The sequence below is a fragment of the Equus przewalskii genome, chromosome 15, assembly GCF_037783145.1.
Source record: "Equus przewalskii isolate Varuska chromosome 15, EquPr2, whole genome shotgun sequence".
In the NCBI taxonomy this organism is placed as follows: Eukaryota; Metazoa; Chordata; class Mammalia; order Perissodactyla; family Equidae; genus Equus; species Equus przewalskii.
In genome coordinates, this window is record NC_091845.1 from 54,865,819 (window position 1) to 54,884,455 (window position 18,637).

The following is an 18,637-nucleotide window of genomic DNA, read 5'->3' on the forward strand; positions in this document are numbered from 1 at the left end:
CCCTATCCAAAACCTCTGGATTCAGATAGATTTAGAAATTCAGATTCTTTGGGGGATTTTTAGAAAGATAATAAGATAAACATTATGTGACACCCTAAAGTGCAGTATAGGTGACACTCCCATAATCAAACACATTAATATTTCTGCCATACAACATAAATATTCACCCTAAATGGGATGAATAATGACTGTAAGTTGCCTCACATCAGGTTTAGAAACCAAATAAGATAGGAAATTTATTTAGAGTTTTCAGAGATTTTATATTTGAAACAAAAAATAAGGGATTATGGACCTGTATTATCTCATCTCAACAATAAATGCTACGTCTGCCATTTTGTTCTCTTTTCCATATTTCTTCAGTGTTGTCAGCCAAGAAAGAGGCTGTTCTCCCATCAGGCCCAAGAGATTTAGAAAGTGGTCGAACATAGACTTGAAAAAACTATCAGATGGAAGTGTAATTCCCTTGATTATACTGGAGGATATGCAATGCATATAAATAAGCCTGATGTATTCTTTTGTGGCAGGATGTGAACATTCACTCTTATTATGGAAAAATAATCAATTGGTTCTTCTTCCTTTTCTTTGAAGCACTAGGAAGATGGAATGCAAATATTTCCTTCTCCAGGGAAGGTTTGAAAATTAAGTGAACTAGTTATTTGGTTGCTAATGATTCAGGCTCCAAGTTGATAGGCTATCAAACTCTGTTGAAGAAAGGGTAGGAGCAGAGCCTGGGCAAAGGAAATGATGGAGGATAGAGAAGCCTTAGGATCTGAAGGAGTGACGATTGTGTTGACTTCTGGAGCAGAGAACCCCTGCCTATTGCTCCCAGACATGGACCTGAGGGTACAGTGGGTTTTAAGGGTATAGCCCAGGGCACACCAGGATGCAAATCTAGATGTGTGGCGCTCAGATTCTCTCAAAAATAACACTAAGTCCCTAGCAAGGCAAGGAACTAGAGGAGAGGCAAACCTGAACAAACCCAGCAAATGGGATAAGCGAATCGTGCTTCACTGATAACTGAGAACCAGAATTCCCCACCCCCTTGCTCCTGTTCTCACGGTGTGAGACCTGGGCCAATGGTAAAACTTCGGGAGTTAGTGGGGAAGGTAGTCCCCCAAATAAGGGCTGAATTTCCCACCAGGCCAGCAGGATAGAAGTTTAGAATCAAAGTTAAGTAGACTTATAGAAAAATAAGAAATATGACATTTCTTGCACACCTGAGTTTGTAATCTGAGGTTAAAAACCACTATAATTTAATTAGAATATTAAATTTTACTGCCATATAGTATGTTTAGTTATAATGGCAACTGATGCTTCTTAAAAACAAGATGCCAGAATGCCTTTCTGGCTTGTTTAATTCTGAGAAAAAGATTCTAAAAAGGTGAACTGATGAGTTCATCACACTCACACACAGACACACAAGTACCACACATAAACACACATATTAAACAACTCTAAAAACATATATAAAGAATAGGAAGGTTATTGAAAATGAACCTTTTCTCTGTTTCTTTCCTAATTTTATGTAACACAGTTATTTTATAGTAAAAAAGAAGGGAAATGTCATATAAATATTGATGTGGGTAAATTAGAATAATTAAAGGAAAGTACTCAATAGACTTTAAGTACTAGAGAAGCCTTAGAGATAATGTAGTCCCATTTTACAGATAAGAGACTGAGACCCACATACTGTAAGGTACCTGTGGTGGTTTTAAAGCATTGCCCCAAAATTCTTTGTCCCTCCTTCCATTGCGAGGTGGGAGACCGCATCCCCTTGCTTTGAATTTGAGTGACTTGCAATTGCTTGGTTCAGTAGAGTATGGGAGAAATGATCTTATATGACTTCCAAGATGATGTCATAAATGTCCATGCAGTTTCTGCCTGGTTCTCTTGTGATGCTCACCCTAAAGGAAGCCAGCTGCTGTGTAAGAACTCTATTGCCCTGACACTGCCAGCTGGACAGGCCACGTGGAGGTGTTCTAGATGATCACCCCAACTGAGCTCCCAGCAGACAATCAGCATTAACTGCCAGAGTGAGGCATCTTGGACATCCAGCCCAGCTGAACCATCATGATTCTAACCCAAGTAGATATCTGAATTCAACAGCAGAAGAGACCCTAAGTGAGACTGTCCAGCCCAAGCCCTTCCTAAATTTTTGACCCATAAAATTCGAGCAAAGTAAAATGGTTGCTATAAGCCACTATATCTTATAGTCATTTGTTATGCTAGAATAATGATAACTAGAATACTCAAGGTCATAGAGGTAAGGGACTTAGTAACAGGATATTAGGCCAGAACTCATCTTCCCATTCTCACATTTCTTATAGTCCAAAGGAATGAGATGGGGCATGGGAACAAGACATATACATATTTTCACAAAGCCATAGTTTGTTTCTAAGTTTGGCCCTGGCGTGAAATTTCATAATATTGTTTGAGCATGAATTGCTCCCTGCGTTTTGTCAGGGGCTGTTAAACACAAGGTGGTTTCAAAGGAGGCTACAGTGGGTGGAAATTTTGCCAACTCTTTCTCATTTCTACATTCTTGGAAAGAAAAGTCATAGCTGCTCAAAAAATGATAGATGTGCAAAAAGTATGTGAAATCATTGAGATAAATCCTAATCCTTAAGTGACATTTTAATTATTGCACAATGTAAACATATCATTTTTGTTGCTGTTGTTAAGAGAGACAATGAAACCAAATAAAATTTGTGAAGTGGTTGGATTTTTATCTTTGGGAATCCCTGAAGTGAACAAGGGAGAGAGTCTTGGGCTTGGAACCTTTTCACCTTGGAAGAATTCATACCAGTGAATTGACTGAAGCTCTGTAGTGAGTTGAATGACAGTCCTCAGAAAGAGGTGTCCATATCCTAACCCCCAGAACCTGTGACCGTGACCTTATTTGGAAAAAGGGTCTTTGCAAATGTAATTAAGTCAAAGACCTTGAGACGAGCTCATCCTGCATTATCCAGGTGGGCGCTAACTCAAATGATAAACATCACTAGGAGGCACACGGAGAAGAAGCGGGAAAGGCCATGTGAAGATGGAGGCAGAGACTGGAGCGGTGTGACCGCAAGCCAGGGAACACCTGGAGGCCACGGTGGCCGAAGGAGTCAAGCTCTAGATTATCTAGTCCTGATTATTCCCTAGAGCCTTTAGAGGCAACAAGGCTTTGCTGACACCTTGATTTTGAATTTCTAGACTCCAGTACTGCGAGAGAAAAAAATTTCTGTTGGTTAAACCGCCAAGATTGCGGTAATTTGTTGTAGCGGTCCTCGGAAACTAATACACGGTCCTTGAGAGAGTTGTGAGAGAATTGAAGGAGCAAGGCCATCCTGTCAGGGGAGCAATGGTGGCTGGAGCACTACATCCATACGGGCAGATGTGGGACAGCAGGCAGGTTCTGACTAGGAACTTCTCTGCAAAAACCAGGCTGTTTCACTCCCGTAAGCATTACCAGCAGGTACATCCCCATCACACTGTTTCTTGTATCTGTCTGTCTCCTCAGCTGGACTGTGGACTTCTAAAGGCCAAGAGCTTTCATTTCGTCCTTCAGCAAAAATTATTGAACAATCATTATGCGCTCCTCTCTGTGCCAGCTGCTAGGATAGGATGCTGGGTGACACACAGTTCTTGCTTTCAAGATGAAGCAGACACTGGGTGGTACACCACCTTGCATTCAAGTGATATCTGTTGGGTGAAGGAAATAAACATGGACAAAACAGCTTGGAGGAGTGGATGGTTTTGCACTGAGAGAGACCTGGGTTCAGAGTGTGTAAACTTGCATAAGATACTTATCTCAATTTCCTTAAGTGCAAAATGGAGAAAATAATACCAATCTCATAGGGTTGCTAAGGGGATTGACATCACACACAGTTGGCTGTTCATATCCGCGGGTTCTGTGTCACAGGTTCTGTATCCACAGATTCAATCAACTGTGGATTGAAAGGCCTATGATGGTTGCATCTGTGTTGAATATGTACAGACTTTTTTTCTTGTCATTATTCCCCAAACAATACAGTATAACAACTATTTACACAGCATTTGCGTTATATTTGGTTTTACAAGTAATCTAGAGATAATTTAAAGTGTACAGGAGGATGTGCTTAGGTTATATGCAAATACTATTCCATTTTATATATGGAACTTGAGCATCTGTGGATTTTGGTATCCACGGGGGTCCTGGAACCAATCCCTCGTGGATAGTGAGGGACGACATGATGGTATATATATATATATATATAAAATGTTATTAATAAATGAGGATCCAGCAAAGTTTCAGTGTACATATCTATGTCCCCAAAAAAGGCAATAAATTTTATCTTACATTAGTAATATTTTTCAATAACACTTTTCCCATGTGTTTTCACTTTTCACCTTATGTGATTTTTCTTCAGCTTTCTGATGTGGGCAGGACAGGGAAGTGTCTCAGATGAGGTAAGAGCCCGAAGTCATGGGAGAATGAACAGGTGATGGATGGTGGAGCAAGACCGAAACCCAACCTTCCTGTGTCACACGGCCCTGCGGGCACAGCACAGCCATGCCTGGCGCCCTGGGTGAAACAGCCCCTCACGGAAAGGGGCGGTTTGCTCACAGTTACAGATAAACGTGGCTCATCCTCCCCAAGAGTCCATTTTACCCAAAGATTTTGGTATCAATATGTCTTTAAAATAGCAGAAAAATACAGCTTTATTTTAGGGTAGAATACAAAAACTTAATAATAACCAATGCTTAGGTGCACCAGCCTCTATTCTTTTTCTTTTTGAGGAGAGCTAACATCTGCTGCCAATCCTCCTCTTTTTGCTGAGGAAGGCTGGCTCTGAGCTAATATCCGTGCCCATCTTCCTCTACTTTTATATGTGGGATGCCTGCCACAGCATGGCTTGCCAAGCGGTGCCATGTCTGCACCCAGGATCCAAACCCGCGAACCCTGGGCCGCTGAAGTGGAACGTGCGCACTTAACCGCTGAGCCACCAGAGTGGCCCTGACCAGCCTCTATTCTAACCAATTTTAAAATAATAGCTCTATTCTTACAGTAATTCTTACCACTCTCCTAGGTAGGTCCTATCATTTCTTCCATTTTACACATTAACAAACCAAAAGAATAAAATGCTTAAAAGGATTGAAGAAAATCCTACAGCAAGTCAGTGACAGAGCTGGGATTTGAACCAAGGGGGTCTAGCTCCAGAGGTCCAATTTAAATGATTTTGTTACGGATATTTAGACAAAACAGGAAATTTCAAAGGCATGTTCTCTTTTTTGGTGATCCTACTGCACCAGGGCTATAGCAGCTCCCTTCTACCATTGCAGGTGTGGGTGGAGAGAAGTCTTTGAGGACAATTTCAGAAGCACTGTGCTGTGCAGGTTGCATGCAGAAATGATCTTTAAGGATCATTTGTGTGTGTGTGTGTGTGTGCGCGCGCGCGCACAGTGTGTGAAATTTTAGCTTAATTAGAATAGGAAGACTATTAACAAGTTATTTTTAAATGCACCAAAGATCAGGAGATGTATTAGAATTAAATTGCACTGTGTGAGGCTGATTGGCAGGCCACGTAATGTGGGAAAGTTCACAATCTTGTCTTCACCAGCACAGTTTGCAAAGCCATGGCCCCAAACCTGTAGTCTACAGCTGTAATTATTCAAGTAAAAAAAAAAAAAAACTAATTGGAAATGTGATATGTAATGATTAGGCAGCCTATTTCAGGAGGAAAATGAACAAAATGAGCAGATGTCTACTGCAGTGACTTTTGTGAAAAAAGATGAGCACGCTTGTTTAAGTGAAAAGTTCTCTGTCACCTAGGGAAGGAATTTCCCTCAGGACTGGACTATTAGCATGTCATTTGCATAAAGAGCTTAAAACAAACACCACTGCCACAAAATAGAAAGTCCTGGGCACAAAGAGCGCCTGCATTCAAGAGCTGCCGCCTGGCGGAAGGGACTGCGTCCCCGCTGAGGGCACTTGGAGACATTGCCAAGTGGGAAGGCTCGCGACCTTGCAGTAGCGAGAACTGAAATAACCCGGGCAAAACAGAGCCTGCAAGGGGGAGTCAGAAGACCTTGGCTCCTGTTTTGGCTGAAGTTCTTGGGCTGAAGCCCAGAGTCCATGTGCCTTTGAGGAATGACTTTTCTCTCCCTGGGCCTCCTGATGGCCAACCCCTGCCCTTCCAATGCAAACAGCATCTTCCTTCTCTGTATTTTAGGCTACCGAATCAGACCCCTGAGCATTCCAGAGGCTCACCTGGGTTTCTAACTCTGGCTTCATCTTGTGTTCAACGTGGGAGTGTGGGCTCTAGGGTCTGACTGCTTCAGTTCAAATCCTGGCCTAAAGATGGCTAACAGTGGGACTCAGTAATACCTCGCTCTCTGCCTCAGTTAAGATGACCTCATAGGTTTGTGGTGAAGATTAAAGCAGATAAAGAAGATAACACACAGAGAATAGTGTTTGGTGCTTCCCCAGCAAGCGCTGAATAAAGGTTAGTGATTCGTATGCATTTGCTTCCTGGAGTGGAGCACACTCACTTCAACCATTCATATTCATGTGTCCCCTAGTCACCAAAAATAAGTTCCATCATCTACTTAATGCATTTTAAAAATCAATTCAAGTTTTTGAACTGAGCTATATTTCAAGCAATAATATTTCTGGAAGCCCAGGCTTAATGTGCTTATTTTTTCTAATACATGTTAAAATAAAAACAGACTCATTAAAATAATGTTTTAAAGGTTGGCACAATCTGAAATCATCTGAAGTACCAGTGTACATTTCACACATTAGGCAACACTGTCCACACTTATCCATCCATTCATTTTTCAATCGTTCTCTCAGCAAGAATTTAGACAACACATCGTGTTAGTGGAGAGCAAGTTGGGCAACAGAGATGAAAAAGCATCTTCCTTGCCCCCACTGAGACCCAGAGGAGAGTGAGAACACTGATCATGCTGTGTGGATGGAGTAGTGGAACATTTCATCATGGAGTGTCTCTTTTATCCCACGGGGTAGGCTAATTTCCTCAGGAGACAATATGAAGTAAAGAACCAACCATTATTCTAACTTATTGCAAATTCTATTTCCAGGACAACTTGGCTTTGCACCCAATTCTACCTCTGTGAGACCTTAGCCTTCTTACTTGAGTTCTCTGAACATTTCTCATCTGTAAAATGGGCACACGGAACTAGTGGAGGATTAAATCTGATGACACAGCAGGTACTCAGTGAATGAGAGTTTTCAGATTATTAATACTCACACAGGACAGAAAATTTCCTGTTCTATAGGCCTGTAGTATGTGCCCCGTTCTCCTATGTGTTGTAAATGCTCCCTAGAATTTGCCTCAAAATCTGCCTCTTTGCAAAAGCAGTCCTTGGCATACTAAACCAACTTAATATTGGCCAGTATGTATTGAAGGCTTTCCAAGTTCAAGACGTACCTCCAAAAGCCTTGCGTGTATTCTTTATCACAATGGTATCTTGTATAGGATGAGGTCAGTAAAATCCCATTTTACAGAAAATTAAACTGAGGTATGGAGAGGTTAAGTATTTGCCCAGGTCACATAGCAAGTAAGTGGGGGGCAGGTAACCACTAAAATTAGTAATCGCTAAAATTGCCAACCTACTAGTTAAGAGAGGACTAAAGCTAATTCTCAACTGAGGGTGATTTTTGTCCCCCAGGAGACATCGGTATTGGTGGCGACCTTTTCAATTGTCAGAGCTGTGGGGTGGGTGCTATTGGTAGCTAGTGGGTAGAGGCCAGGGATGCCACTACACAGCTTACAATGCACAGGACAGGCCCATTCCCCAAAGAATTATCCAACCAAAATGTCAATAATGCCAAGGTTTTGAAACCCTGATGTCAGTGCTACTATGTAACTATTTACAACCTTAACTCTTTAGAACCCAGTTGATAACTCAGAAGCAGCCACAGAATCTCTCAGATTCCAAAACAGGCAGCTCAAAGTTCAGGCAGAAAATGGCATATACTTTGTCACAAGAAGGCCTTCAAGAAATGACCTGGAGCCAACTGCCAAAGGCACGTTCATCTGTTGAGGCAGGTAAGCCAATCAGAAGCCCCAAGGGGGATGCTGTGGCTGACTAGAGAGGAAAAAGGAGGAGGCATGACAGCTGGCAGGAGTTGAAAAGATAGTGAACAGCCTGCTACTGTGAGGAAAGGAGAAAAGAGAAGAAACATATGCTCTTAGCAGCAGCCTTGGCTGAGCCAAGCCCTGGAAGAAGCGCTCATGGGGATGAGGGCAGCTCCTGGGAGTGTGGAGAGACTGAGATGGTGGCCGGGAGACGGAGGAGGACACCACGTCAGGGCCCTGGGATAAAGGGCAGGCCACCAACAGCACCTGCTATATCGCATGTTATTGAACTTCTCCAATGATTGCTTTTTTTAAAAAAAAAAAAAGGACCTGAAACTGTCATTGACAAAGACAGTGAATATGGAAAAGTTGGAGAGGATTTGTCTTGTGACTTTTTCTGCATAAACTGCAAAACAACCAAGTGAGGTCAATAGGCTTAGCTACTATGAACAGGAACAGGAGACAGGAAGCTGACCTGAGTATTTTTGCTTTATTCAATCTAATAAACATTTTATTTATATAAAAGACAAACGATGCATAGAATGAAAATTAGTGCTTGAGACATTTGATATAAAAAGAGTATATAGCATTCACATTCCTATTTTAATACATGAGTACTGCGGAAGTGTTCCATAAAAGAATAAAACTTTCCCTTTATGTATAGTAGTAAAAAAAAGTCAGTATTTTTAGGAACTACAGAATGTTATTCCTTGGTCTTTTTCTTGAATAAGAAAAAACAAAAACAAAACAAGCCACAGTATCATCTGACACAACATTCCAGTTTATACTGATGATGACCCATGAGTGATAAAGCTCTTTTGAATCTTGGAAGATCCCATTAATGGACCAGTATTCTAGAAATTCACCACTAGAGGTCAATGAGCAACAGCTATTGGGATGGCATCAACGAGCCCTAAGGTGCACAGAATTTCTGGGCCCTTCCATGGTATTGCAGCCAAAATGTCCTTAAGTCCCTCAGCCCACTCCCACTGAGCAGGGCGCCTCAAAGTTACACCCAATCCTAAACGTCAGCATGTCTGCTTAACCCCAATGAGATGAGGCCTTCCAAAATCCAAACACAGCTGATCTGCTCACTGCCAGTCCCTCTCTAATATTCCTATTTGGCTGAAAATAAGTAGCTTCCAAAACATTTTTTAAAAAGAGATTATTTGCAGCATTAACACTTGTTTGTGGATTAACAAGTTTCCTATGGAGTATTAAAGCTCATTCTTTGTTTTTGTCCATGTGGACACAGATTTCCTAATTGCAAATGGGATTTGTGTCCCACATTCAAGTCCTCACTAGCAAATTCTGCAACGGCTGGGAAGGCTGGTATGATGGAGAGACCAGTAACCGTTATGAAAGCTTCTTGGAGTAAAGGGCTCCCTTCCCCAGTGCAGAGGGGAAAGCTCTTAATATACAAGCAAAAGAGACTTGAGTTAACTGGGACCATTTAGAGGAGGTCCCTTACAGGCCAAATTCAAATCTTAACGGGTAGAGGGAGGGAATCAAAATCATATGTAGCCGGAGAATGACTGATTGAATGCACATTTCTTACAAGGGACCCTGGTTAGGGGTATGTGGAATTCCCAGACTGGGCTGGAGGTGGGCAGAAAATGCAAATGTTTACAGTGAGAAGTGAAGCAGCTTTGTCAAAGTGTCCACACCTTCATTTTGTGAATGATGCAGACCGGGGAGAAGTGGAAACCATCTGCTATCTATTCTCACTTGGGGATCCAGATTTTTTTTTGCAAAACCTCCAAATATTTAAAAAGTGGCTCAATTTTGTGAAACGCTGTGCTGGCCAAGCAAAATACAGGTTCAGAGTGCCCGAGGAAACAGTCCTGACCGTGGCAGTGTTGTGCAGCTGTTGTACAGCTCCTTTCCACCAGGCCAAAATATACTTGAGCGCTCAGGAGCCCAGAAGGATAGAACCTACTGGTGTTTGCATAGAAAGCTAGAGACTCAAACCAAACATGAGGAAAAATTAAACACCATGAGCCCCAGAAGGGAAATTTGCTCCCTTTTAGGAAAAGAAGAAGGGCTGGGAGTGGAGAACAGTAACATAGATGTGGGGAGAAATTCTTTTTTAAAAAAAGGACAATCTCTTATTAGTAGAAGGTGTGGCAATTTCATGGGTGGGGAAGTTTGTCCTTCTGATTTTTCTGCAGCCTGTGAAGGTAAAAAATGAGGCTCAAAACTTTTAAGCTATTAGAGATAGGACGGAGTTTCTGAGATAGCTGAGGAAGATGGGTCACAAACCAATGATGAGGCTTGAAGCTCAAGAGAAAAGTCCAGGAGAAACAATGGCACACAGGAACCCCAGGATCTGGTCCCCAGACAGTGCGACTATAATTAGCTCCGTGGCCAGAAGAGGATCCACGTGCATGGAATTATCATTTTGCAAAACTGAGTGCAAGGTGACCATAGCAGGCTCTGAGGCACGGAGCCTCCTTCCCAATGCTAAGTCCTCCATCGTGTAGTCAGAGAACCATCACACGGGTGATTGTCAAGCGCTAATGCCAGCATGGATCCCTTCCCTCTGCACTTGGCTCTGGAGCTCTCCAATCAAACCAACTTCCTGGGAATATTTGATCTTTCTCTTTGTCTCTTTCCAGAGTATGGCTGTATATATAGATATAGACATATATAGATATATATAAAACATAGCTATTCCATATTTATATACAAGCATTAATAAAGTGCAAATGTTATTGGCTATTGTAAAAATCAATCTCATTTCCTGAGGAAGTGCTAACACAGCTTATCCTATGACAACGTCAAAGGCATAGAATGCTTCATGTCACCCACTCCCTGCTGCTGCTCTTTCTGCTCAGCCCCACAGCTTACAGGGAGGGGAGTGACCCCCTGGTTTTCCAGGAAGCATCGTTCAGGGGCAGCTTCCTGCTGCCTCTGTACTTTGGCAACAGGGGCAGCCTCTTTGGACTTGGCCCGGCCTGCCCCGGAAGAGCTATTTGGTAGTGTTCAGCGAGCCGTCTTCGGGAATCTTCTCCTCGGAGCAGCTCCTCCCCGAGAGTCTGTCCATGTGCTCCAGCTCGCTGAAGCGTTCTGCCACGCACTGGGCCGTGAGACGGGCCTCCGGGTCGTGGTCCCAGCACTCGGTCAGAGTCTCACACACCATCTGGATGCCCTGCAGGGGGAGAGAAGGCCATAGGGACTCTGAGTTGGTGGGTTGGTGGGCTCTACGAAGGGCAAAGTAGCCTGCTGACCTAGCTGCCGCAGTGCAGGCCAGGTGCGAAAGAGGCTGTGCACTGACTGTGTTCTGACCGGGTGCTCCCTGTATGAGGCCCGCCAGTTGCATGTGGAAAGCAGGGGCTGTGCAGGTGGCTGTGCATGTCCTGGAAACCAGCTGTACCTATTCGCTCTGGTGCCATTTGATCACAGTAAGTCGTGAAATGGAGAGACAGCACAAGGACCCTCCAGTAGGCTTCTGGGGCACAGTAGCATTCCCAATACCTGAAAATTTCCATGAAGTGGCCCCTAACACCGTTTCACACCTTTCTTTTCTTTTCTTTTTTTCTTTAGAGCAGTTCTAGGCTTTATTATTTAGGGAAGTTTTAGGTTAATAGCAAAATTGAGCGGAAAGTACAGAGGGTTTCCATAGCCCTCTCCCCCCACACGCAACCTCCCCCACCATCAACATCTTGCATCTGTGTGGGACATTTGTTAAAATCAGCGAACCAGCATTGACACAGTATTATCAACCAAAGTCTACAGTTCACATAAGGGCACACACTATGGGTTTGGACAAATGTATAATGACATGGATCCACCATTATAGTATCCCACAGAAGAAGCTCACTGCCCTAAACCATCCTCTGCGCTCCACCAGTCACCCCTCCTTCCTTGCCTCCTGAGCCTCTGACAACCAACCACAGATCTTTTTACTGTCTCTGTGGTTTTGCCTTTTCCAGAGTGTCCTATAGTTGGAATCATATACACATTTTTATTTAAACAGGGCTGAATACCCCAGGCAGAGTGAAATCCAGGCATTAGTCTGATTTCACTTTGTAAAGTCCACATGTTTTGGGGAGTAATTCAGTAGCCGCCTCCAACAGTTGCCAAAGATGCCCTCTGTTTCTCCCCCCTCCTCTCCAGCAACAGCAGACTGGACCCTATGAAACAGCTGTCTTTGTAGGTCAGAAGTGCTTAACTCTAGACCGTTTCAGAGGGTTCACCCTAGGCCCACAAAGGCCGCATTCAAAAGGCCCATCCAGGGGATGCTGCCCAGTATGGTGGCAAGGGTCTTCTCTCACAGCCTTAATTTTTATTTTCCATTGCAAATATTTTTGTTATCATCTCAAGCCCCTTTTGGAAATAAAGCAGGCAGGGCTTAAATAGAAAGTCCAATAGGCGGTAACAGAGTGTGCTCCTGCTCATTAGAAGCTCCACATCGTCACTGGGGATCCCTCACACCGGCGGCCCAGGTGGGATGGATAAAGCCCAATGCGTCTCCAGAGCCAGCACTTACCCTGTCCACCATCTCACACCAACAACTTTCCCAACACACCTAGGAGCCTCTGCCTCCGTTCCCGCCCTGAGACTGAGTTTATGATGTTGAATTAATTGTATAATTCACCTAATTGACGGTATTGATTGATGGTCCTGTTAAGAGTGGGGTGTTATTGTTGGTACACAAGTAACATTTATTTTATTCTGGCACTGTAATTACAGGCAGTAAATTAAATTAAATATTAAGCATTAACTTGAAATCAATAGGGCAACAAATCTCATTAAGAGAAAAAATGTATTATGCAAATTCTTTCCAGAATTTTATCATCATGAATAATGGCTTCATTACAAGAATGCTACAATGGAGGCGGCAACAGAGTTTGAAAGAAATAACACTAGTGCTTCTGATTTCAGAGTTGACGCAAAACAGTCTTGCATTTTCAGAGTCAACAAGGCTTTGCCCGAAACCCTGGGGAAGCGCCGAACTACGGCAGCCTGGTTCATGCTCTGCCCCGACTTCGTCAGGGTCTGTCTGCTGATGTGGCTGCAGGCCAGGACTGGCACAGACTGGGCTTCCTGCTCCATCTGTCTTCCCGATTGCGCCTGATTTGTTGTTTCTGTTTCTTATCTGAATTTGCCTTGCCCTTAGGAAAACCTCGGACTTAGCCCCAGCCTTCACTGGATAAGGGAATTCATCCAAAGGAGGCAATGAAAGGTTCTACTCAGCAGAAAGAACAGTTTGGCCAGTGAGATAGGGGTACCCCGTTCCCTCTCATTCTTCATTCCAGATCTTTCCTGGGTATCTCAGACAGACCTCTCCCTCTCATAAACTATCACTTTCTTCTTTTCCTTTGACCATTGCCTGCAAAAAAATGCCCCCAAACAAAGAATTTGGACAGGTTTCCCTCTAAGTCCAGAACCACTGCCCTGCTCTGGATGGCCTTAGCTATCATTTCTTGAAAAGAAAAAATAAGAAGCCATTAGGATGTTCTCAAAAGACAGATTTCCTGTTTGGCCACTTGCATGTTTCTATTCCACTTTGCTTTCTTTCATTTCAGAGTGGGGAGCTAGGCTCCTCTCTCCCAGCTCTGTGTGCACAGCCTGCAAAGGCCTGTACGTGACCCTGAGCACACGGCAGTCGCCTCTCAGTCCAGCTGGCTGACAAACTCTGCTTATTTCTCACTCTGCTAACTATTTCCTTCCAGAGCTGAAGATTCCCAGAAGAAAACATTTGGAACCAGAAGGGAAGAAAACATAAACTCCCTATGTAAAGGCTTGAGAGTGAGTGGCCGAGGCTGCAAACAGAATTTTAACCCCGAACCAAAGGGCTTGGATAGTGTGACAAATGCCTTTCAAATGATTATTTGCAAGCCCTCTTTGAACGCTGTATCTACCTACTTGTTGGAACTTACCATAACAGGGTCACCCCACTTCACTGGAATCTTCTTTATAAACAAAACCTAACAGCATCAGATTGAAGCCCAAGATTCCAGAATTGTCTCCTACCTAAGAGGTTACCTCAGAAGAATCTTATTCACCCCTCAAAAGAGTCACTCCTTACCTGGTGGTTGAGCCAGGAGCTGGGAATTTCTGGTCGTCCTCGATCTCTCAAGACATTGTCCTTCATGCTTTCGACACAGGGATGCTCCCGCACCTTGGAACCAAATGGAGGCTCATAATCTTTCACTTCTGTTAAGAAAGCAGGCAAACACAAGGCCATTGAGAAGGGTGTGTACAGCCGGGACAAATAAGCACGTTGAGATGTCTGGCTGGGCAGCATGAAGCACTGAGAGTCAAGATATATCTGTGACTACTCTAATAGCAATTTTTAATAACAGTGGATTAAAATAAAGGAAAGAGTGGTTGTGGAAGGAGCTTGAGAAGCATCAACAAATGATTGTCAACTGCTTATTATACTCAAGGTGTTGCGCTAACAGCTGGGGACACAGTGGAGAACAAGACCAACAAGGTCACCGAGCTCACATTTTAACACAGGCATTCTCAATGGGGTGACATTGCCCCAAGGGGGCAAAATCAGTTCTTGGGAAGTGGAAAAATCTTACATATTACAATGGTCTGTGGCCCTACAAAAGTCCACAGTACATAAACAGACTTAACATGTGGTGTTAAAATTTCATGAGGGAATTCGGCCATAAAAAGGATTCAAATTTTGACACATACTGCAACATGGATGAATCTTGAAAACATTCTGGTAGAAATAAACCAGACACCAAAGGACAAATGTTGTATGATTCCACTTATATGAGGTTCCTAGAATAGGCTAATTCTAGACATAAAGACAGAAAGTAGAGTAGTGGTTTCCAGGGGCCTGGGGGAGGAGAGATGGACAGTTATTATTTAATGGGTACAGAGTTTCAGGTCGAGCAGATAAAAAATTTCTGGAAATGGATAACAGTGATGGTTGAACAACATTGTGAATGTACTTAATGCTAGTTTAAAAATGATTAAAATGGGGAATTTTATGTTATGCATGTTTTACCACAAGGAAAAAAATTTAGGAGGAGTGGGGATTAAGAAAAAAATGTCTAAAAGCCTCCTTTCGAAAGCCATGATGAAAAAAGAGTTGAGAAATACTGTTTTAGTCGGATGACAGAAGAGACAGATTAGCAATAACATCAACAAACAAGATTTTAAAAGATAATGTTTCTTCAACGATACATGCTATGTATGGTGCTCCCTTCACTAGGCCTTCAGGTTTCAACTAAGGTCAATTTCTTTACAGAAACTTTCGTGAACATCCTCTAAGTTGTTCTCAGATGGGCTGAGCAAAGCTCTATTTAGCATGTATCACATTTTAATATAATCGCCTGTTTATCTGTCTCATCTAACTAGACTGTGAGCACTGGAGGGCAGGTTGAGAGCCCTCTTCTCATTCTTGTATTCCTAGCACCCAGGACAGGGCCTCCCATACAATAGGCTCTCAACAAATGCTTTGTTGAGTAACAAATGAATGAATGAATCTTAGATCCTGTCCAAAGTGGCAGCACATAAACTCTGGGTGAATATGAAAATAACACACTAATTTAAATGGGCAGACCGATGTACACATCAGTGCCACAGAGGACAATTTAAAAGACAGAAAACACTCCCAGTGCTAAAATACGTCTGAGCTGAAAGGGGAGAGTAGGTTGGATTCAACATTTTTCTCTAGAGTAGTAGAACCTTTGACTTTTAGTCTTAAAATCATCTTGTTTAATGAGTAAGACTTTCAATAATCTGCCCTTCCAGGCTAAGAACTATGAAAGCTTTCAAGGCAAAATGTCATTTTGAGAAGGGATGGCTTGTTCTCGTTAATTTATTTTTTCCCCCTTTCCCAGAACCCTACTTGCATATTTATCTTCTTCAGCCTTGCCCAAATAGAAGAGCTAGTGGGATATTTTTCTTTTTCCATAGTTTGAGATATAGGGAAATTTGGGAGGAAGGCCTCCCATCATATCGAGACAAGCACACACCATCCTTCTGTGTGTCCACATTTGCCTTCAAGGGCCCACAGCACTTAATCCGTACTGCTCTTGGAGAGAGATCTGAATTTTGATTTGCATAATATCCTTCTTTTTGTTTTCTGCTGTTCTCTTATCTTCTACCAGACAGTAAATTCCTAAGGCCCAAGGCAGAGGCTGTGTTTTGTGTCTTGCAGTTCCCTCCTTGGTGCCTAAAATTGTGCCTTACACATAGTAGGCATTCGACAATTATGAGCTGGGTTGAATTCAAGAAAAAGCAGAGCACCGAGAAGCAGAGCTGGTTCCCAGTAAGGGTTTACTCTGACCTAATTCTTCTCTTCTATAAAATAAAGGGGCTGAATTGAATGACCTCCATGTTGCCCTTCACAGTTACCTTGAAATCCAATCTAGTCAAATAATGGGACGCCCTCTTAGTGCCATGCCTGGAGATATGAATACTTATAATACAATGTAATAGATAGGATTTGTATATGATATAAATTGCTCCTTAGATAATGTATCAGTCCACTGACTCTCCACTTCCAACTGTTGTGGTGGCTGTAGCAGACGTGGTTGGCACCCTGCCTAGATGCCCCTTAGCAAGCCAGGAGCACAGACCCCAGCTCCGCAGGTGTTGAGTCCTAAGGGCTCATACCTTCACCCTTCTCTGGAGGATTGTCCTTGGCTGATGGGACTACCTGGCCTGGAGATTTCTGGAACATGACAGCCTCACCTCCAGGGGCAGCCTGTAGCTAAAGACAAATTAATGTGGGAGTTTTCACAGTCTAACCCTCTTGCCTCTGGGGGTGATAACTTTGGTGTAATTCATACTCCAGAGTTCCCTGTGCGATCAGGCTGAGGCTAGACATCTCCCAAAACTGCTGGTTTGCTGACCTCTTTCCCCTTCCTGTTTCTCTTACTCGCTTCTCCTGAGACCTTGTCCTTAATAAATCACTGTGCAGTGGCTGGCCCTGTGGCTGAGTTTGTGTGCTCTGCTTCAGCAGCCCAGGGTTACCAGTTCAGATCCTGGGTGCGGACCTACACACCACTCATCAAGCCATGCTGTGGCGGCATCCCACATAGAAGAGCTAGAATGACCTATAACTAGGATATGCAACTATGGGGAGGGGAAAAAAAAAGAGGAAGATTAGTAACAGATGTTAGTGCGAGGCCAATCTTCCTCACCAAAACTGCATAAAAAAAGAAAAAAAAATTGCTGTCATTTAAAAAAAAATAAATCACTCTGCAAAAATCTGTGTGTTGGATCCTATTTCTAGTAAAGCTGGCCTAAGACAGCTGCCAAAGAAGTGCTTTCTCCTTTCTCCCAGGTCTATGTCTCAGGTAAATGACGCCATTTGACCATGGTCACAAAGTCACCCTGAGGAAGCCTTGATGTGGCCTCTTCTCAAGAAACCGAAAGTACCAACCCATCAACAATTCCTGTAGCACAGCGAATGCAATGCTCACGAGGGGGAGGGGTGAGCACAATTGGGGGAGGAAGATGCCAGGATCAGAATCAACCCCAGGTGTCAATCTCATGGCTGAGATTCCTTGAGATCAAAGGAAATGTCTTTACAGTTGATGTGATAACCCAGGGCCAATTTATTTGGTTTCCAGTCCTAATCTTCAGAGTCACATAAACCACAGTGTTTACTTTTCTAAGTTCTGCATGGACCAAAGCAGGTTTCTGTGGGGTATGGGGAGAGGATGGCACTGGGCATCAGGTGTGGGAATGTATTCCACTTAATGAAAAACTAATGGATGTTCCTGTGGAAAAGAAGACAAATGCAACAGTTCTTTCCCAAAGCAAAGAGAATTTCAACCGGATTACTTCCTACTTTTCTTAAAACCTTGAGAAGTTGTGAGAGTCCGTATTATTCCCAGGGGAGACGAAGACTTCTTCCTCTCTTTGCCTTGTGGGAGAGTATGTGGGGAAGGGGGTCAAAGAGAGCCTGAAAGGAGCTAGAGAGGGGATTGACTCCCTGAGCCGGACTAGAAGAGTATGAATCCATGAGCCTCCTGCCTCCTTCTGAGTTTAGAACAGACAAGTCTGGGCTGATCATTGAACTGGCATGCTCCAGTCCCTTCAGGCTAAAGTAGTCTTTCGTGTATGCATATTTTAAGCTGACCTTTCTTCAACTCCTGGGAAAAGTCACATTTATTTAATATATATTTTCCAAACTAGCTAAGTTTGCTTTTTGTCTTATATGTATTTTTACAATTGCTCTTTCTTTGCTCTTCTCCCTCACTTTGAACACTCTACTCCTACCCATTTTTTTTTTTTTATCATGCCCTGTAATGTGTATAAAGGTGACCTAATGCTTGGCAGTGTGTGTCCATTTGTCTCAGTCACCAGCTTTGATATTTGATCGCGGCAATCAGGAAACCCACCCTCAGGCAGCGATGCCTTCTTGTCCCTTTTGTGGCTAAGGCAATGCCATTCTAGGAGCTTCCATTAGGACGCGGAGGATGACCACTGACACACATTATACTGCAGGCCCTTCCTTCCTGGCGGCCATTTCTTAACTGCTCCTCAGTTCTTCTCAGAGTCTCTCAGAATACCATGGATACTTAGGTTGACTCAGCTGAAGGGGATGGCCACAGACACCTGGACGGAAGCCTGAACCCTGGGCG

At 43.3% G+C, this 18,637-nt stretch overlaps 1 protein-coding gene across 5 annotated transcripts in view; it reads right to left on the reverse strand.

The window, feature by feature from the left end:
• Window positions 1–8,540: 8,540 nt before the first annotated feature.
• The window catches only part of TGFBR2 (transforming growth factor beta receptor 2), a 110,621-nt gene continuing 100,524 nt past the window's right edge, over window positions 8,541–18,637 (reverse strand). For all 5 annotated transcript variants that reach the window (XM_070575915.1, XM_070575916.1, XM_070575919.1 and 2 more), the window contains 2 exons: window positions 14,104–14,231; window positions 8,541–11,220 (listed from right to left, as the gene is read on the reverse strand). In XM_070575915.1, coding sequence (XP_070432016.1) covers window positions 11,041–11,220; window positions 14,104–14,231 — 308 coding nt within the window. In that variant the 3' untranslated portion in view covers window positions 8,541–11,040. The remainder of the gene's footprint in view (window positions 11,221–14,103; window positions 14,232–18,637) is intronic.